The following is a 22830-nucleotide window of genomic DNA, read 5'->3' on the forward strand; positions in this document are numbered from 1 at the left end:
CTACAATGACATCACGCAACTCGTAGAGCGATTTTGTCACAGTCCAAAATAGTGTTTTTATCTTAAAGTTTTTAACTTGCAAATTTTGAAGTTGGAAATTCATTTAAAGACAAAGTACACTTCTACCATTTAGTAGTGAAAACCTTTTTGTGGTGTATTGGTTGCTGACATGCTGAGAGTGTGGTGCCCTACGAGTGTGATGCCTTATTTTTTCTATTCGAAGCAAGCTCAGCAGGAGAAGATAAATGGAGTAACAGTTCTTTGTAGCTTTGTTTTGAGTCTATGTCCATTAAAGCAGAGGTGCCATCAATTACAATTTGTCCTCAATCATTACGCTTTAATTGTCAAGATTACTATTTACTTTCAAATAATAAAAATTATACTTTTTAAGAATTTCCGTAATAAGCTGTTTAAAATAAGTTTATTTTCCTCTCCATTACCAAGAGTTACGAAATTTGGTGGGTTGCAACTAATCTGAGATTTTTTTTCTACTCCTCAAACAATTCTACAAATTAAAAAACAATTTTTTGATAGAAACAAATAAAAAAAGGAAAGAAACTTTATATATTTTTCCTTCCAGCAAACTAATCTTCTCTCCTTATGGAAGAGCATATTAGAATATTAACTAAAACTGATGCTGTGAGCATAAGTCTTTTGAGGTTCAAGTGCAAGATGACAAAAAAAGCCATGAAGGCTAGTTTTTGACTAAGACCTTGAAAATTCATTCCATTTAATTTTATCATCTTATAAAGTTTCAACGTTGTATAATTTTTAAATTAGTTTTATTATTTTTTATCTAAATGCTACTTTTATGCTTAATAGTAAATCCGTGTATATTTTTATTAAAATTATCTACCTATATCAAATTAGGTTGTATATACACCTTAAAATTGCTCTAATTTATCCGTTTATATTTTGGTGCTCTGATTTCTGATAGCTAAATAGGAAAGTTGGCACCTCTGCTAAAGTCAGCATTTTGAAATATGAAACTTTAGGGTAAAGTCTTGATTAGAATATTAAAAAGGCACGGAGGAAAATTGAGATTTCGGAGGTGGAATAAAAATTAAATTTTAAAAAACAAAATTAAGTCAAAAATAAGCTATCGATGTTTTGTGATAGACGAAACAATTTGGTGAGAAAACAATTTGATTTAATAGAAAGCTCCTCTATACTTATGCCAAAATGAATAACTAACTTTAACAAATCCATTTACATATGTTTAAAAATGGTTACTTTTTTTCAAAAAAAGAAAAGTTTTTTTGTGTTTTCGACCAGAATGTGAGGGTTGAAAAATTTTAGGCACACAATTGTGTGTTATTTTACATCTACAAATTCCTTAAATTTCCCCCTACGGATAGGAACTGCAAGATTGAAAGCTCTCTTGCTATTTGAGTAAAAATTTCGTTTTAACGCAATTTAATTTTGCGAGCTCTTGGGTGCGTAATGCCATATGAGTTTGCTACTGTGTAGTAGCTTTTGAATCTTTTTTAACTATAAGGTCGGTATTAAATTTGATTATAAGTTAGAATCTTTTGATGATAAGGTCTCAATTAAATTTGATCCTAAGTAAAATCACATCGATTGAGTGTAAACAAAATGAAAATGGTGTCCTCTAAGGCTTAACCACCTTCCTGAGAAAATTTGAAAAATATTTACTTAAAAACTAAACATTAAAGAAAAATAATTTAGAATTTTTATTGGTAGCTTCATTTACACGTGATTAAATATTTCATGGTGGTATCTGTTATCAAATAAAAATCTTGTTTTAAGCTCTTCATATGCTTCAGACGCGTATAAATGTTTACGATTTATGGAACATTTAATAATTTTTTCTTATTTAAAACAAAACTGCTTTTTAATTTTGAATTTTATTTATAAAGCTAGAAACAAAATATTTTTAAGGCTTTTGAATGATTATATTTAAAAAAAACTTTCGATATCAAAACTAAACTTTAGTTTAACCTATTAACTACTACTGCAATTGGCATTTTGAACTACTGCTGCAAACTGGCATGAAGACATTTTCGTTATGCAAATTGCTTGAGGTGTGATTATATCATTTATAACTATGACGAAGATAATCTTCATTGTGAAATTAATTGAACAAAAGTTTATTCCTCTTTTAACAGAGCTTTCTTGTCCATGGTTAGACTTTATCCAAGTTAGATAACTTACCCTGAAAAGTAGGTTATATACAGCTAAGCTTATGTCGTTTATATAAAAAATAGGAACGACACTACAGGTGAATACTATTCAGCTTCAAAGTTAAAAGCATTGTGCATTAATTTGGTAGTAAATGTCGCGGATGAATGTTATCGGAAAAATTATCAAATAAAGCATATTTTATGTCCACTTTCTCTCCTCCGGACGAATATTGTGGATACGGGCCTGGTACGTTTTCTGGTAAAATATTGATAGATTTCGAAGAAATATTTTTTCCACTATACATTAAAAAAATTACATCTTCGAAGAAGGGTTTCATAATGTAATCAAACTTAAGAGATATTTTACTTTCTAATATGACCTCTAATAATAAGAATAAAAGTTTATGGCTAACAGCAGAAATATTTTGCATTAAGAAAATTTTTTTTAAACAGAAGTTTCTGATTTGTACAGTTTGCTGACAATGTCTTTAGAAGAAAATGTTCTCATTGCTTAATTAATAACTTGTCAGCCTTTTTTTTTGTTTTCTATGAAACGAAAAATTAATAATGAATTACAGTAAACTGTAATAATTAGAACACACATTTATACTTGTCACTGAATTTTGTTTCTATAATATATTTTACTAGAAAGACAAATAGAATTAAATGATGAGCAACCAAAAATTTGTTTAGAAATGTTAACATTTTTATTATTTTTTGATGTAACTAGATATATTTTCTATCTGTCATTTATCTCCTGAATATTATTTGCTGCGCGATACAGAAAATAATGCCTTCAATTTTATGGCGCTGATTACTTTTGAAATATTTCAAATTTTTAATTCGTCAAATTCTCGAAATATGAAGGCCTTGAATTTCTGAAAGCGTTTCGCCAAGAAGTGCACAGTTAAAAAAAAATGGAACATTAATTTTTATAAAAACTTGCATCCAGCTGTAATTGGGGAAAAATTAAAAATTTTAGGATTTAATTTTATCTAAGAATTCGAAATAGCATTCTTAATTGAGACTAATGATAGAAGCCTTGTTATTAATATTATCTTTAGACGCTAAAGACAGTAGCTTTCTCAGGAAAAAAAGCACCCTTTTAGTTTAATCTTAGTCATAGTCAGCTATCCGCAAGCACAGCAAAGAACCAAAGTGATGTAAGAGTATTGAACAATTATTCATTTAGCTTGATAGGCTTTGGAAATATCTGAGAGTTAAAATTATTTACAAATTGCGTTTGAAGTGTGATCACGTTTGTAAGTTTTTTTTTTTTATATTTATTGTTTACACATTAAATTTATTCAACGAAAACTAATTCCGACCAGTATGACAAAATCTAATACATGAATCGTGAATATAATACATGAAACGTGTCAGTTTAAGTAAAACGTTTTCTTTTAAACATGCACTGTTTATTTTATTATACATTCTTTCCAGAATGTAATCATAAGCCCTTAAGAAATATTTCATTATAAAAGCTCTATCAGAACGTAATAAATAGCTGAAAACAAATTTGTTATTTTCTATTGCAAAATTTCATACAATTTAATAAGCTACAATTTTATGGGCTCAGACGTAGAATAGTAATCGTTCTCAACTTTTTTTGGTGTTCAAGACTTGGTTTTTAAGACTGTTTGATTTTGTTGCATTGATAACTTAATAAGGTTTGCGATAAACTCAGTAGCTGCTTCCTCGCGCCGTTTGCTATTAAACTATACATTCAATTTATCAATCCATTCACTTAATGGATTTGTAGTGATGTCAACTCCTTATCTTTTGATATCTTGAACTCAGTTCACAATGTTGGGACTCCTGATAGATACTCATATAAGCACACGTTTATGGGATAGTTTTTGATTATTAATCCACATTTGGCTACATATAAAAGAAAACTAAGAGACTCTGTGGCTGTTAGCCCGATATTAATTCTGTTGGTTTTTTATTAAAAAAAAGTGGAAAAAATTTTCAAGCTTGTTGGAAAATATTATTAAAATGTGAAACCTAATTCTTTTGTAGGTTTCATTGTTTATAGTTTCTGCAGAAATTAGTATTCATGATTGTAAATTCGTTAGCAAATATTACAAATAATGATGGTTGCAGATTTGACCAGGTCTTAATTAGTAAAAAGTGTTAGCTACCTTATTGTTTTTAAAAAATATAGAATTTCGTTTAGACATCGTGGTGAAAGTATAGTTGTTAAAAAAGAAAAAAACAAACACAAGTCTTCACTTTGATGCGAACTTGAGAGTTTGTTTCAGAAGTGATGAATTTAAACATTAAATACTTTATGCTGGTGTTTTTGTTTCATTAGAATTATATTTGTATTATATTCATTTTACATTTATATTTGTGGTTATTTCATTCAACGGAATGTCATAAAATTAGTTTAAGCACTGAAAAATTACTTCAAAACTAAAAAGGCGGCTGAAAAAATCTCTTGAAAATTATTTTTTTGTTAAAAAAAAATAAATGTCTCCAGTTATTTAATAAATTACTAAATGTTTTCAAACTTTATTTAAAAAATGCATTTCTATAACATAATGGCAATTTCCACTAGTTCATTATTTGCTATTAGTCATCATATAAAATGCAGCATAAGCTTTACAAAAAGCTTTTTTCTAATTATATTAAATGAAGGTCACATTTTATAGTAGTTTTAGTGGCTTTAGTTTGTCAAACGAATGTTCTTGAAAACACAAATGGTTTAAATTACTGCAGAAAAAGTTCTAGATAGTGCTTTATTTTTTCTTTCCACTTAAAATAATTTTTCTAATTTTTATGCTTATTTTGATTTAAATTAAAAAAATTTCTTTCACCGTAATCTAAATTTTCTATGATTGAAATCTGTTGCATTTTTTTCTTTAAAATTTACATTGCCATACGACATGTGGTAGTATAAACTTTTTCTATTACTATTTTTATAATTCCAGAAAGGCAAACTCTTTATTTTCATTTATTCTTCGGTGCTCATCAAATTCGCATCGTGTTTTCAAGTTAACATTGGTACCACAATCAACTAGGTGTGCCCTAGGTGGTGCTTTCTCCCCCTCCCTCCCCAAAAAATTATAAATAATTAGTTAATTATTAATTATAAAAACTGTTTTCTCGATCACGAAATATCTTAGTTTTATTTCATTTCGCTTTGTTTTCTGTCCCATTTACTGTTGCGTCAGGTCTATTTTTCCACACCATTTGAATTTATTAACTTGTATTTCTTCTGGCTCTGCTGTATAAGTTTATTGCACCGGATCCTAAGTATATTTCACCCTACCATAAAATTCCTAAATCATTCTCTTTATGTTAATAGTTTTGAGACATGTATTGATTTCTCTCTAATGCATCATAAAAAGTAATTTTTTTTAAAAATCAATTGAAATTATAAATAAAGCAAGAATGAAGCAAAAATTGAAATGGAACAATTTCCATATATTTGAATCATCATTAAACACTTTCTATATTTAAAGTATTTTTCTGCTAATTAAGAAATTTATATCTAAAATTCTGATTTAAAAAAATATATGTGTAGAAAATTTCAATTCTTATGCATAATTTTTTTGTCATATTGGTTTCTTTTTGAAGTACTAAAAATATTCACTTGATTTTAGATTATTGATCAAAGCAAGATTTCTGTTCTCAAATAAAAACATGAATGTTCAAGTATAAATATTAATTTTCTGAGTTGCATTCTAAAATTTCAAAAATATGGATAGATGTTTGAGGAATCCGCCGGTGCCGTTTTGTAATTTTGACTAATTAAAATATATATACTTTTTAAGAGGGGTATATTATATATATTAAAGAGGGGAAGAATGTTTGCTATCTAAAATGACTAGGCATTTTATGTATGAAACTTGTATTACTAAAAAATGAACTAAGTGTTTAACAAATATTTGAGAAATAAGTTTAAATGATTAATAAATTGTCCCTATAGTCGATTACTGTGCATATCAAAGTTGTGATCTTAGTACATCTTTGCACTGTATTTATTTTGTTTTTCACTTCAAATCAGCATTAGTTATTAATGCCAGTGCTCTTGATTATACCGTTAACAACTTACAACACACAAAATTATTTATTTCACAGTTCTGTTTACAAAAATATAAAATACTAGCTTCCTCAATAAAACTTGAAACAAAATGGCGTAAATATAAATATATTAATGCTCAAAAATAAATATATATAAACTAAAGTTGATTTTGTTTCTTCTACACAAAAAAGAACAAACAAGCTTAAAAAAAGCAAAACAAACCGTTAATATAGAAACCTCCTTTTATGAATTACATCAAAATTAAAGATTAAACAAACGATAATTCATAACAGTATTGCTTTATTTTTTACCTGTTGCACAAAATTATTCTAATATCAGTGCTTCTTTCTATCATGAAAGCTAACTTTTTATCAAACAAATAACTGTTTAGTTAGCATTAATAATACCTACATACAACCTAATACAGCTTCCTACAGCCATGAAACATAACTTATCTAAACACTGTATTGTTATTTTAGCATTACTTTTGCATGAATAGTTAAGATGAATTTTTAAACGCAAGGAAAAAATGAATAACTAATAACATTGAGATTCCGAATACTTTACATTGTGTCAATTAGAAATTTTTTGTTTCTGGTGGTTCTCAGCAAAAAGCAGTTCTTTACACGCCTTAACTTTCTACGTTAGATAGAGAATAACCAAGTAGTTTTAAACTCTATTGGGAAAAACTATGAATTGATTTAAACAATCAGTAAATGATTAGTCGTCTCGGAATGGAAAAACGTCATAAGTGTAAAGATGATTTGGGAAATAAATCAGGCAATGATTTCTAAAAAATTGCTGTTACCTTTCTTTAGTTTTTAATATTTTTTTTTAATTAAATGCTTTTGTGGAAAAAACCGAAACACGAATTAAATAAATTTCGTGAAAGCATCAATTCGACAACCATAAGCTTCGAAAGAAGTATTAGTTATTTTTTCTATTTGTTTTAAAAGATGGAAAATATGTGGATAACTCTATGTTCTGTGCAACTAATGCTAAAAAAGGTAACAAATGAAATGTTTCAAAAAGTAATTTAGTTTATTATCTTAGACGTGTAGCTATGTCTCAAAATATTTCATAACTCATGCATAAAATTTAACAATTTCAATATCTTCCTGTTCATCACACATATGCGTTTCTTCAGGACATGAATTTCATCATAGAAAAATGAAACTAATCAAACTTTAATAATTTAGTATGTTTTTTCCCTTGTAAAATTAACTTAGATTCCTTATATCGTAAGAAATATGAAAATTTAGCTGCTTTAAATATTTTTTTATCAAACTTACTCAATAATGAAGCAAAACTATTTTGAATAATATTAATTGTACCAAAAAGTGATTAACAAGGTAAATTTCATTTCCAGAAGAATTTTGAAATTAGAATTATGGCTTTTGGAAAGAAATAAGTAGCATGGTATTATATTAAATAATTATTAATGCTCCCAGCTATATCCGCAGTTCCAATTGATCATATATTAAATGTTTGAAACTATGCGGAAAACTTCATAGACGTCAATAATTCTTAATTTCCTTTTCATTTGGTTTGTAAAACAGTAATTGCGCACGGACGCACAATGTAACATTTATTTACATATTCATGAGAAATGCTGTTTAAAGCTCCATAATAAAAATTTCTGGCAAAATTATTTCGGAATTTCAAGATAACAAAAGAGACGAAAACATTTTCTGCCCTAAGGAGATTTCTTTAGCTTCTAATTCACAGCAACAGGCAGTTTTTGTCAGATAAAATTTTCTATTATAAGATGATATTTGTATAGTACGAGTTCTCTGTTATTTAATATGAGTTTTAAACTTTAGTAGCGTATCATTAGTAGTTATAAAAATAAAATATAAAAAATTTCAAATGGCAAAGCTTATGAAAATGTGCGATTTTGTTGTACATTTTAGCAATCCTTTGAACCAAATTAATTACTTTATTATAAAATTTGCTATTTTTCTGTTGCGCACAATACCAACTCTGCTAAATGTTTACCTTAATATTAAAACGATCGTTAATGGAAAACCTCCTTTCCTGACACAAAATAATTTTCAAATATGTGTAAACTTTTAAAACTTATTAGCCTGTCATGTGTCTTCATGCGTTGAAAAAATTTTCCTATGGCTCGTGATAAAAGATGTCATATCTAACCATACTCAATTTATGTATTAGTTTGAGTATTTTTATGCATCTCCTTGCGATATCTTTGCAATTATGTATTTTTCTTCCGAGTTATTTTTTATTTTAAGTAAATGTATATTTTTAAGGAATAGATTGGATTTTAATGGTTCCGCTGCTCTTTTTAAATTGCGATCTTATCACGTTTTAAGATGTTTTCTTAAAATAAAAACGAAGTATCACTTTGTAGTGAGTAGTTGGAAAGTTTTGGATATTCATAATTTTTCATCGACTTCCCGTTTGTGAATGTTTGTATCGATCGAGGTATATAAATTTTTTATTGAATTTGATATTTTTACAAGACTTTGAAAGTTTTGTAAACCTGCTTCTTATTTTAAAAAAGCATAACTCTTTTTAAGAATTGTTTTTTTTTTAAACTTATTTTGTTTCCTTTGTTTTTTCTGAACGGAATGTTTCGCCCCGAGTAATTCTTTTAAGTTAAAAATAATTCGAAAATATTTATTTTTTGAAAGGTTTATAATAAATTTCAACTGTATCCACGTAACATCCTCTTAATATAATGACGCACTGTTGATAAAGTGGTGGCATTTTTTTTTCAAATTTTGAAATGAATTTGCTTAGAGGTGTTAATTTGTCTCAAAAATAGTTCAGTGAAATTATTAGCGCATTAAATTACATTAAGTAACTTGTAACTTATTACTTGAATTTTAGTACTTGTTGATTGAAGTACAAAAAAAAAATGTTAGGAAAAAAGTGACTCATGCAAAGGTTTATTAAACAAAAAAAAATTCGAATCTAAGGCAAACATTTTTTTAAAATCCTAGAGCGATTTTTCTAAATAAATATTACAGATAATATTGGAAAATTGTCAAATGTTGAGCAGTTTTAAAAAAAAAGTTTTAATGTTACTTTTCTCTTTACTTTTTCTTTAACGACACTTTTTTAATTAAAAAAATTACTATTTTGAAACAGTTTTATAAAACTAAATATTCTTTGAATGTATCAGTACATGATTAGTCGTCTCAAAACTTGAAGAAATGGAGAAAAATAAAAGTTTACGAAATGTGATATCAAAGTTAAATCTCTAGAGGAAACTAAGAAATCCTCGTAACCTTTCTATTAATTAAAAGTATCAATAAATCATTTCATTAAAAAACTGATAATTTACTTAAACCTAAATCATCTTAATCTTATGAAAAAAAAATCAAACATTTCTACAACTATGAACTACCATAGAAGTAATAAGGTAGCGAGCGACTCCTTGTAATCTGCAACCAAATTTGTTGATGTTATCAATAATTATAAATGCATTGTTTAAAAATATAAATAAATTTGTATCTAGATTGCTGTTCCCAAAATGTTATTTCTTAATTTGATGCTTAAAATTGAACAATCTTCGTAGCTATCCGTGTGCATAACACACAAATTAAGAATTTCTAAGCCCTTGCTTGTTTTTTAAATGCTTGAAATTGATCTTAGTATTTCAGATTTGTGGGAAAATCAATTTATTTCAGAGATTTCATATATTTCAAAGATATTTTTCATTTTACAAAGAAGAAAAAAAAACTGGTGTTGTCAAACGTTAATGAAATAAAAATCTTTTCCGGTAAGATAACGTTAATAAAGCGCCGCAATAAAAAGTTCTTTTGACGTTTTACTGTGAAAGGTTGTTTAACAAAAAGCGAAAACATTTTCTGCCAATTTTTAATCGACAGCAGCAGTCCGTTTAAAAACGGCTGTTCTCAATTACATCAATCATCTATGATCAAAGTCTTTGTCTGGAAACGTTTTTTTTTTTTATGCAGGATCAGTAAGAGTTTTATTTTATTTGATATGTGTTTTAAAATTAGTAGCCTGTTAATTATAAGAAAAAGTTATGGAATGGCAATACGCAATTTAAAATGGTAAACCTTTGTAAATTTGAGTTTTGCTTCATAGTTTGAAAATATTTTATATCTCTGAAACTTCTCAAAAACCCCTTTTTTTAAAACACACAATACTCATAAAACCTAATGGTTGCATTAATATTTAAACGATCGCTAACGTGAAACCTTCTTTCATACCACAATCTGTTCCATGATTAATAAGATAACGAATGCTAACTGAATGAATGGCGTAAATTCTCAACATTTATTTCCCTGTCCATGTGTTGAACAAGTTTTTCGATTACTCGTGATAAGACTGGTATGTCTAACTACATTAATCTTATGCAGGAATTTGAGTGTACATTCATCACCCCCCCAACCCTTTTTTTTAAGGAAAGATACTATTTTAACATTTTTTCAAAAAAAAACGAAGTATCAATTTGTAGTGGGTAAATTATGGATATTTTTTGATGGCTTCTCGTTCGTAAACGTGTGTATCGATCGAGGTATAAGGAAAATTTTAAAAAAATGCGATTATTTTTACAAGACTTTGAAAGTTTTGTAAATCTGCTTTTTACTTTGAAAAGCAAGCTCTTTTAAGAATTTTCATTTTAATTAAGATGCTTTATATGAATCTTCGCCCCAAGTAATTCTTTTTAGATAAAAAATAATTGGAAAATAATTATTTTTTGTTAGGGTTAGATAGGGTTTTCACTGTATCCTCATAACGTCCTCTTAATACAATGTATAATGCTGTAGAGTATAGAAATACCGACAAAGCATGTCAGCGTTGCCGACATGTATATCAAAACTCTATTTTAAAATTTAAGAAGTATTGTCACTCAATATTTAGAACTCGAGTTTCATTTCTTTTTCTTTGTTTAATATATAAAAATGTTGCAAAAGTAAAATCACCTATGCAAAGATTTATTATTATCTAAATGTTTTTTTTCTTCAATTTTTGTTTTTTAAATAGTTTTAAGCATATTGCATCTTCTTAAAAATTACAAAGACGTAGTTTAAGTTTATAGATAAATAAAAATGAACTGTTCTCTTATAAAATTTCAATAATATTTATCTTTTGCTAGCTCTAAATCTTTTTAACTTTAATTTTTTTCCCCAAATAAAAATTAATGAATTTCTTGTTTTAACGATGAGTTGTTTTGCATGTTTAAAAGCTTTTTTTGATTATTTTAAACATTTTCGAAATCAGAATGATTTTTATTTAATTTACTTGAAAATTTCTCTAGAAAATTCATTTTTTCAAAGTAACTTTTTCATTTCTAAGATTAGACCTTAGCTTTATGAGCTTAACGAATTATTATTATTAAACAATGCCTGAACTTTAAAAAATATATCAAGCTTTAAAATCGTGTTAATTTTTGTTTCAAATGTATTTGTTTGTGCTGGTTATTAGTAATTTTTTGATCTCTAAAACTTTTTTCTCTATGATATTATTTTTAAAAGCTAATTTTATTTACGAGTGTATATTTGAATGTAGTTATAATTATTTTAGTTGAAAGAGCATATATTTTAATTGTATTGTGTATTATAAGTAAAAGATTACTAAACGTTAAACAAAACTAGATACAATAGAAAATACTTGAAGCAGACATTTTCAGAAAAATGAAACTTTCATTTAAATTTCAAGATCACCCCTCCTCACACTGATTAAAAAGTTAAATACACTGAGTTGAATCAATAAGCTGGATTTTATTACGAAACAAACTATTTTTAGTGTTTTTTAAAACTAATTCATACTCCGATCAAACGTTTGGAATTCCAAGAATAGTGCAAACTCTGTTCGTAAACTCGCTGAATGAGAGATCGAATTTGAGTAGCTTCTTGAACAGTGTGTTAAAAGATATGCAGAATCAACTGGAAATATTGAATCTCTGAGAACTGAATTGACGTAAAAATAAAAGAAAAAGAAATCGAAAATCCAAACGTTCTGGAATATAAACAGCTAGAAAGTAACTTAGTTAAATAAGTTTTAGAGGAAAGATTTGAAAGCTTCAAATATAGCATTCACCATTTTAAACACAACATTTAGACTTTTAATTCGAAAATCGAGAAATGTTACAAAAACTGTAAGCATGTTATATGGATTTTAATTATTTGACAACTTAAATCTATTAGGCCATCTAAATTGTCAGATAAATGCTTGAATAGTCACGTGCGACAAGCTCAATGATTGCGCTTACAAAAAAGCAGTTTACTCAAATTGCTTAAATTGAGCTTTGAACACTTCAGAGAACACTTTGATCACTTCTCAATTCTTAGGAATGGCTTGAAAATCTAGGTTTGTGATTCGTTTTAAAATAACGAGTGATATCAACAAAAGGTTATGAGGAAGCCTGATACAAATTATCAAAAAATCTTATTTCTAAGAAGTTAAACTGATTAGCTTAAACGATCAGTTCATTAGGATTTAAGGAACCATTTTTTAGTAACCAGTTCAAATTTATGCATTTTGGCTCATAAAAAGCAAAAATGATGAGACAAACTTCAATTTCAAGGCTCTAATGATAGTGGTCGATGTCAAAAAGATGTTGACCAACTTACTTTTGAAGAAAAAATACAACATTCGCTCAGAATTTGCTCTGAAAATTGAAACTTCAATCTCAAATGTCAAGCTATTCCAAACATATGTGCCTGTAACTAACTCCCAAAAAAAAAAAAAAAACACTTTGAGATGGTCTGGCCTGTCTGTAAAAATAATACAAGTAAGAGTCTGTTCAGAAGATATGAGATTATAATAGTTGCGAAGATATGAATGGATTAGAAAATACTCGACATTGCCAGTAATTAAGGAACCAGCATTGATCAGGGCAATCCAAGATATATGCAGGATATGGGAATTGGAACAGATGCCGACAGAGAGATCGACTCAAGCCTTTGACTAGTGAGGACGTGTTTTTTCTCTGATCGACCAATGCCGTATCACAGAACAGCGCGCGGCGGAAAGGTTTTCCGTTCCGGCCGCTCTCAAGTACTGCCATTTGATGAGTCATCGTTAGATGATATACTTGCTAACTGCGGGATTCCCCCGCAATATAATTCACCCGGAAACTTAGAAAAGACTGAAATTGAAGCCTTCTACCTACAGTTTCCCCTAGAGGAACTGTACAAAATTGATGACTCTTTCCGATATTTCTACAGAAAGTATCCTACTTTTGATGGATCTCATCGACGTTACATCACTCAAAGGAGTGAAATTGCCCACTACATCATGTACAGATTAAGCAGGCAGAAACGGGAGGAGATGGAATTAGCAAAGAAAGAAGACCCAATTCCCATAGCTCAAACAACTGAGAAATTGGTCACAACCAATGCTACTGAACCTGACCAATACTTGGAACCTAGTGAGGAGCCTTCGGCCTCTGAGACAAAACCCCAGACAGAAAATCCTAAGGAACCACCTATCAGAAAGAGAAAGAGGAATAATAATAAGAACTCAACTAATGTAGACTCAACAAAGCATACTAACTGTTCTTCTGACCCTCTAAATTCGCCAGTGAAACCGACTCCAGTCCCAATGGAAATTCCGGAGGAGAGCACAAAAAAAGTCCCAGAGCCATCCACAAATGTCCATAAAGCTCAACCACCCAAGAACCTAAAAGTTCTCATCCGAGAGCTTCCTTTGTACGGACTTCAGTACGGACAATATTTCCCTTGAATTAGGGAAGCAGAATTTAGAAATACTGAAAGTTGTTCAGTTCAAAAAGAAAGTGGGTGGGGCCTATAGGCCACTCCCACTGTTCCTCATCATCATACCAGAGATCGAGAACTACATGAAGATCTACCATAACGAATTCATTAAGGACTTTCCGATTTGTGTCAAGAAATTTCGTGGTGGACGGGGGCAGATACAGTGCTTTAGATGTCAAGGCTTCGGACATTCTCAGCGTACCTGCACTTTCGATCCAAGATGTATAAAGTGTGCCGGAGGGATTTCAGTGCAAAAAAAAACAACAAACAAACAAGGACACACCAGCTACCTGCTGCAATTGCAGTAAGGATCATACCTCGAACTTCTCTGGGTGCGAGGTCAAGCCCCAGGAGAAAAAGATTCAACAACAAAGCTTCAACTACAGCTACCTCAGCTAATCGTTTGGTTACTCTAATGAAAGAGTTACGAGAACTTTTTAAAAATCAGGAGGCACTCAGTCTTTTTCAGACACTTCTTCAGGGGAATACCCCATCCCAATGATGATTTTCTTCAGTGCAACTCAGGCCCAACATCTACAATGGACTTATATTGTGTAGATATCTTACAAATATCTTGTGAACTTATGACACTATAATTTAGGACTTACTAGATTCGATGAATCGGTTCGAAGCGCTTCGCGCTGAATGCCGAGATAGCACCTATTTCCACCATGGAACAGATGACCATTGAATGGGATGATGGTTTTATCTGCCTGGATTTATCTGCCTGGTTTTATCTGCCAAAGCAGTTTTATCTGCTTTGATGGATTGTAAAAATTATAGGGGGATTACCTTATTGAATACAGCATACAATATTTTCTCCAATGTATTATATAAAAGACTTTTACCACACGTGGAGAAGGTGGTTGGAAGTTAACAGTGTGGTTTACAAAGAGAAAAATCTACAACCGATTTAATACAAGTTTTAAGACAAATTATTGAGAAGACAAACGAATTTAACATTGAGACTTTTCCTATTTTTATTGACTTTAAGGCAGCATACGACAGTATCAAGAGAAATAAGTTGTATGAAGCAATGGAGGAATTTGGTATTCCCCCTGTTAACTTGACAAAGGCAACACTCAGAAGAGTCAAGTGCAGAGGTAAGTTGCAAAATTAACTCTCCGAGCTCATCTACACTGATGGTGGTCTGAGGCAGGGACATACACTTGCCTGCCTTTTATTTAATATCGCACTTGAAAAAGTAAATCAGAGCATCTGAAATCAATGTAAGAGGCAGTATCTTTCAAAGATCAACACAAATTCTTGCTTATGCAGATGATCTTGATATTATAGGAAGATCTAGACAATCAGTAGTGGAGTACTCCAAAGCTCTTGAAGTAGCAGCTAGTGAAATGGGACTACTAATCATTAATGCTGACAGAACTAAACACATGGAGATAAACAGAGGGCTCACTAAGGCAATGAATGCCCTTTCATGTGAATGATTATGACTTTGAAGCTGTTGATGAATTTAAATATCTTGGAACTACTGTTACCTGCAAAAATGACGCAAATACTGAAATCAATAGCCGTTTAGCAATGGCAAACAAGTGCTACTTCGGTTTAAAACGCCAACTAAAAAGTGAATTTCTTAAAAGACAAAATTAACATATACAAAACACTCTTACGGCCTGTGATCCTATATGGTAGTGAGTGCTGGACTCTTAATAAAAAAGAGAACAAATTACTGATATTTGAGAGAGGGATACTAAGAAGAATATTTGGTGCAGTCTATGAGAATAACAAATGGTGCACCCTTTACAAACATGAGTTATATAAAAAGTATAAACAACCAGGCATAGTTCATGTTATTCAGGCCAATCGTATTCGATGTCTGGGACACCTTTATAGATCTGAAGACCAAAACCCCGCAAAAAAGTTAAAAAAAACTTTTTTAACCATATTTACCAACCTTTTTTTTAACCTGGTTTAAAAAAGAAACTTTTTTTAAACCAGAAGGTACAAGAAAAAGGGGTTGTCCACCGACTAGGTGGCTGGACGCAGTTGAGAGGGACCTAAAGATAAAAGGAATAACTAACTGGAAGACCATGGCACAGAATATGTTAAGATGGCAAAACTTATTGGGACAGCCTTGGCCTGCCATAGGCTGTAGTGCCCAAGAAAAAGAAGACGAATCAACTTGGTGTGAAAACTGGGAAGTATATGAAAAAAGTGGACTAATGGGAAACAAGATCACATATCTGTTCAGTAACTGGACTATTTCTTCATTTAAATTTGATGTATCCCAACAGTAAAATGACACTCAGTTCTGATGCATACATTACACCATATCAACAAGTTTATGGACAGCTGCTTAACAATTCCGTAGAGAAAATAACTGTCAAGAATTAATACTGAAACTGTGCATACTGTGCACAAAATGGGCGACAAGTCTTTCGATTGTCCTTTCTTAGCTTTGACTCGACTAACGTATAACTTAACGTATAACTTAAAAGCAGCTTTGACTCGACTAACGTATAACTTAAGTTTTTATTACCTATTTAAGCTAAATAATAGTGTAGAACATCGAATAACAGAAACAAGGAAATGGGGGTGATTAAAAATAAACAAACTTACTCAAGAAGGATGTTTTAGTTCATTTATTATGTTCCTATTTGTTTTAAAAGCTTGTGATTATTTGAGAATTTTTCTTGAATCGTTTTTATGTAAGTAAGATGAAAACTTTGTTAAACTTGCTTTGCTGTTTTTATGGAGGCTTGTTCTAAAAGTATTTTATCGTTCATTGTTAATTTACATGCATACTTCATCTGTAGTATTCTAATTTTGATAAGTAATATATAAACATTATTCTTTTAGCTGCAAAATAACTTTATTTTTAAAAATGAATTATGTTGATAGATAAACATTTTAAGAAATGTATAGCTCAATTTTCTCATTTAGTCTTAGTTTAAAATCTGCAGTCAGTTAGATCATTATATATCTTAAATGTTTTATAGTTTTAATCAATTTAAACAAAAGAAAATCCATTTGCCCTAATCGCAGCAAAAAAAAAAGATGGGGCACAAAGTTTTTTATTTTCCAAATTATTATTTTTTTATTATTTCATTAAATGTGAATTTTTAAAAAAAAGTTTTTTCGGACTAAATGGATTTTCTGCAGTGTTTTGAAAGATTTTATATTTGTTTAATTAATTTATTTATAGTTAATTCTTGCCATCAAGAAAATCCACTTCTCCCCATCGTAACAAATTAAAAAGATGGGGTATAAAATTTTTTATTCCAAATTTTAATTTTTTTTTTATTTCTTTAAATGTGATTTTTTTTTGAGAAATTATTTTCGGTTTGAATGGTTTTTCTTGGGCATCTGAAAGCTATTTAATTTAATTCATTTGTTTATTCATGTTTATATACTTATTTAATTCATTTATTTATAAATCTTGTCATTAAAAAAAAATTCCCCCCCCATCGTAAAAAAGGGGGTATAAAGTGATCTATTAAACAATTACTTAAAAAATCCAATTCCACATTATATATAACATACATCCAACCAATTTAAGCCTCCATGAAACACTTGCAAATCCAAAGCTTACTTGATTGTAATCTTTTGAACCTATGTATTATGTAAACAATCTAACAGTTTGCTTAAAAAAAAAAAAAAAAAAAAAAAAATTTAAAAAATATAGAAAATAAGAAATATTAAAAAAAAAAAATATTTAAAAAAATATAAAATAAAAAAATATAAAAAAATTTGAAAAATATATAAAAAAAGAAAATACAGAAAAAATAAAAAAAATACAGAAAAATTAAAAAAAAAATAAAAAAAGAAGAAAAAAAAAGGAGAAAAAAAGAAAAAATATAATATTAAAAATATGAAAAAAGAAAAGAAAAAGAAAAAAAAAGAAAATGAAAATATAAAAAAAAATTAAAGAAAGCAAACTGTGGTAATAGTATTTTGTATAATATTTTTGTGCAAATGTATGTTTTATGTTTTGGATAATATGTACTTAAAATTTGTTGTACTATTTATCTAGAAAAGTCAACAAATTAATATTATGTATGATTTTTTGTTTTTAGTGTTCTATTTATTGAAAAATTGTTCACATCATTTTATTTATCTATAAACATAGACAATTTTTTCTAATTACCTTAATGTCATTCGTTACATTTAAAGTTTCTATTTTTCAATATCTTTTTTTTTTGTTTAATTATAGGCTATTTGTAAAATATAATAATTTTTTAAAAACTTTTTTAACTGAATCATTTTGTTAAATTAAAGAAAGTTAAATCTTTGCATCAGTGCTTCATACTTTTTCATGCATTACTTTTTTATAACTTGAGTGATAACTTGATATTATATTTTAATTTCGGAATTGTTGAAAACCTCCAGAAAAAAGTTATATTTTTACGAATTAAATTTTAAATACAGAGTAGAGTTTGTAAGAATAAATTTAAATCATTCGAAGAAAACCAAATTTTTTTCAATTTTTGAGTATCTTTAAAGTAATAGATTCGAATCAATTAATAGAATCCTCAAAAACATTGAATCAAACCAAAGACTCGTGAATATTTCTATTCGGAGCTTCGACTCAATATTTAACTATAATCGGCAGCATCATAAGTTGATATTTAAAGGACGTTTTTACAAAGTTGAACCTGTTATTTTCTTGTCTTAAATATTTACTATGAAATCAATAAAATTCCTTATGAAACAGGGCGAAGCTACCTCTCGTTGCAACTATCGTTCTAACGACTTGAAGCCAGTCAAAGAATTATCAAATCCCTCCAAGTGTAAAGTCTATTAAAATAATTATGTAACTTCAATTTGTTGAGCTGAACTTAAAATGAAATTTTGAACTATTTCTATTGAAATTTTTTAACTGAAAGAATCATTTACTAAAAATTTTCAAATTTTTGTTTCGATTTTTATGTGTGCAAAGTTTTCATAATATTAAAAAAATGCATTAAATGCATTAAAATTTTTTAGTTACATTTTTATTTATTTCCGTCTAAAAATTAAGGTTTAAAAATAAATAAAAGGTTAAAAACCAAAACAGTACGATGATTAAAATACACATTGATTTTTTAGCCCTAATTAGTTATGGAAGTCATGAAAGTTTTGAATCATTTTTAGAAGAATTTTTTAATTGTATTTGTAGTGGGCTTTAATCCAATTAAAAGTTCAACCTTTAACTTTACGCTTTGTGATAAATACGTCCTACAATTTTACCTATTGAATATTGAATATATTCAATACTTAGTATTCAATGGCTTACCTACTGAATATCTAAAATTTCTGTCTTCGCAGAAAAATTTCTTCACCGATGCAAAGCAATTTGTACAAGGTATGGCAGAAAATGTTTTGTCGCTTTCTGTATATCAGCCGCAACTGTGATTAATGATTTTTTGCAAACTGAAGAGCAGTCAATTGCTATAAATATAAAACTTAACATATTCTATGTCAGTTATTATGAACTCAACAAAGGAGACGAGGGCAGTTACGAAGTTAAATAGCTAGCTACATTTACCAGTGTTTTCGATGGAGATAGTTTTGAAAAAAATCTTTCGCTGTTAGCGTGAGAGTTATGGAACTGTAAAATAATGATCCATATATCCTCTGGGGAAATTTTATTCCTGCCCTGTATTCTGTGTGGGTTAGGATAAGAAATTTAATTAAATACTGCTATGGAACCGAGATTTGCATTTAGATTCTATTAACGGATCGAAATATGTAGCAGCGTTTTCTTATTACTACTAAAATGTCAATTAAAAGAAGCAAAGTGTCATTTTTAATGATTCAATTTCAAGCATATATAAATAAGTTCATTTATTAAAAATTGAATTTACGGAGTTGTTAATAATTTCAAATTCTAATGAATAAGAAATATCAGTTTTAAAATGTTAATACGTGAACTTAAATCGTTTATCTAAAATGTTTTCAAATTGTGTCAGATTATGTGCGTCTATTAATAAATGCAAAAAAAAAAAAAAAAAAAAAAACAACGAGTGGAAAAAAAAAGTAATCTGAAACTAATCTTTATACTTTACTTTTATTTATTAACGTATCATTTCCACTTTTCATGCATACCTTTTTTATGATTTTAATGACAAAGGATATATTCAATATAAGTAAAATAAAACCATACAATGCTTAAAAAAATGTTACAAAAATGCAACTTGCTTGTTAAGAAGCCTTATTATTAACTCTGAAACTTTTTAGTCAGAAAACAGGGATTTTCATATCAACAAATTATTTTTCTGATTGTTTAATTGCAAACTAGTCATGTACTGTTATATTCGTCAAGTTTATTGTTATTTGAAGAGTTTTATTGGTAAATAATTGTCTGTGAATATTTATGTTAACTTCAGTAATTAATTTTAATATATAATTAGATTTTTTTAATCTTATTAAAAAACTTGCTTTTTTAAGAAAATATGTTAATTACTTTACCACGAACGATATTTTATAAGCATTATTTTAAAAAATTCAAACTTTAAAACACTTTTTTTCTAGATTTTAACTTTTTTCTGTACATTGTCAGGCTTTTAAGCCCGTGTTTATGCTTCAAATTTAAGAAAAAATTTATTTGATTGCATTGGTTGTCAGATCACTAAACATATTTTTTAAGATATATTATTTTAAAAAGCTAACTTTTTTGTAACTGTATATTTGAGAATGAAAATATTTTCTGAATTGAAAATAATATAAAAAAATTATTGTATTTTAAATGTTATAGTTAAAAATAGTCTCACTGATTGTTATTATAAACCACAATCTATATTTCTTCTTTTCTTTAAACTTTTGTGAAAAACAAAATTGTATGATCTTCAGGGTCACCCCCTTGCAAATATGGCATTTTTTAAAATTAATAGCAGTTTAGCTGGGTCATTAAGTTATGGATATTAAATAAAAATGTAACTTTGTACAGAGGATGTCAACCTACGATCCGTATGACGAGGAATTATTAGGAGAACTAAAATCCAGCAATGAGTGATAATCAAAAATGTAATAAATTATAAATAGTGTGACTTCAAAATATCTCGAATCAAAATATGTAGAATTTAGGAAGGGAGCATGAAATTGAGCAACTTCTTGAAAAAGATGATCTCAAGGTCAAACATGTCTGAACAGGAAATTCTGAAATGCAAGAACAAAAGCAGGTTGCAAATAAAAAAAATAAAAAAATTCTAATTGTCAGGAAACGTTATAACTTGAAAGAAGTTTAATTAAACAAGATACAACGAAAATATTTAAGTTTCAAAGATATCATTCCTAATACAGAATATTTACCTGTCGTTTATAAAAATAAATACTATCATATTCCAAAAAATTAGGATGATGCCGATTACAAATTAGCTGAAAACTGATGAAAAATAGAGAATTGAACTGATATGCTTAAAAAACTGGTTTCCGAGAACTTTACAGACTATGTTGCTGCCAACTAGCAAATGTTTACAGTTTCTTGTGTTTTTCTGATAAAATGCGAAGTTGTTTGAATAAACTACAAGTTCAAGTCTTGAATGATAAATTCAAAAAGGTAGATGAATCTTACAAAAATTAACCAAAAGAATATGTCAAAATATTTTTGAAGACCAACTTATTTTTGATGAGTGGAAAATACAACGTTTTTACAGAATATGCCCTAAAAAGTACTGGGAATTTCCCTATTGATGATAAGTACTTTTAAATGATTTTATAAGACAGATAACAATTTCGAAAATGAAGTTTTGACTACTAAGACATTAGCATTTTCAGTTTAAATTTGAAGGAAACAAAATGAAGTAATTGATAATCAGAAGATAGAAAAGGCTGAGTGGTAAAAAATGTCTTAAAAAAAATTTAAAAAAAACTCTACTTATAAACAAACTAGTCAACTCCAAACAAACTAGACGAACCCAAATTTCAGTTCCACAAAAAAACGAAGATATTTGCTAAATGATTTTTGTGCACGTAAACAACTTGAAAAAGCTGTTGTGCCATCCTTTGGTGTACTGTGAATAAAAAAATAATTGCAGACGACGTTTTGAATCGTTCCATTTTATTAGCTTTTGAACTTTATCAAAAAGATATCCTATATTTAGAAATGGTGCAACTAAGAATCTGCAAAGAAAATTTTTTATTTTAATTATTAAGAAGCTAGAAATGCTCAAAATAGATAAAAGTAGAATCCACACAACCAGTAATACCGCCTGAGAGCGAGCAAAGAATTTTATAATATATTTTTAAAGGGAAAAAAAATAATATCAAGAATTTATGTCTCCTTTTTATTAATGATAAGGACTGAAATAGACTTGTTACTCATAAGATCAGAGCAATCCCATGAAAGTTGTTAACGATACAAAATAACGTTGACTGATAGACATGAACATTCCCTGCCTTTTTAGTGGTCTGTTAAATAATTCAAATTTGATACATGCATCTTAGCAAAGTGCTACGCAGTTCTACACATATTACACGATACCAACAAGTATATGGACAGTTAATTGTTCCATAAGGCAATAAATGCCAAAAATTCATTCTTCTTTTGATCAATAATAAAGACTGAAATAGATACATTGTGTGAAAGATGCAATATTTAATGAAACTACGAAAATCGCCTACCTGGTCTATGATTGAACTTTGCATCATCCATATTCATCTTGCAATTTTTATCGTTATATTGCCAATTACTATATAAACTATTATATAAAATTTCTGTAAAAAAACTCTAATTTTTGCTAAAAATCATTCCTATTCTGTGAATTATTTTTCCCCCTATATGTCTGATGAAAAAGAATCTCTTCGAAAACGATTTAGAAACAGATGAAAGATGTCAATTAGTGGTACTTAAACTGAGTCTGACAATTCAGATACTATCTCACTTCAGTGATTATCTTCCAGAGTGACTTTTTGAGCCATGATCTAAATAGTGTAACATCTCCCGTGTATCACAGTTAGACATTTCCCAGTGTGACATAGTGAGAAAAATCTCTCA

The 22830-nt window shown here is 28.5% G+C and overlaps 1 protein-coding gene across 1 annotated transcript; it reads left to right on the forward strand.

Annotated features, from left to right (window-relative positions):
- Window positions 1-11950: 11950 nt before the first annotated feature.
- Window positions 11951-17221, forward strand: LOC147806896 (uncharacterized). The gene is made up of 2 exons (XM_087167386.1): window positions 11951-16340; window positions 16386-17221. Exon 1 carries the CDS (start codon window positions 13120-13122, stop codon window positions 13861-13863), a length of 744 nt encoding a protein of 247 aa, XP_087023512.1. The 5' UTR covers window positions 11951-13119; the 3' UTR covers window positions 13864-16340; window positions 16386-17221.
- The last annotated feature ends 5609 nt before the right edge of the window (window positions 17222-22830 follow it).

This window comes from Parasteatoda tepidariorum, chromosome 7 (genome assembly GCF_982258835.1).
Source record: "Parasteatoda tepidariorum strain Cologne lab strain chromosome 7, Ptep-v5.0, whole genome shotgun sequence".
NCBI classification, from domain to species: domain Eukaryota; kingdom Metazoa; phylum Arthropoda; class Arachnida; order Araneae; family Theridiidae; genus Parasteatoda; species Parasteatoda tepidariorum.

Excerpts from the sequence above, each read along its gene's own strand:
- LOC147806896 (XM_087167386.1), top strand. The coding sequence starts at position 13,120 with ATGCCGTATCACAGAACAGCGCGCGGCGGAAAGGTTTTCCGTTCCGGC.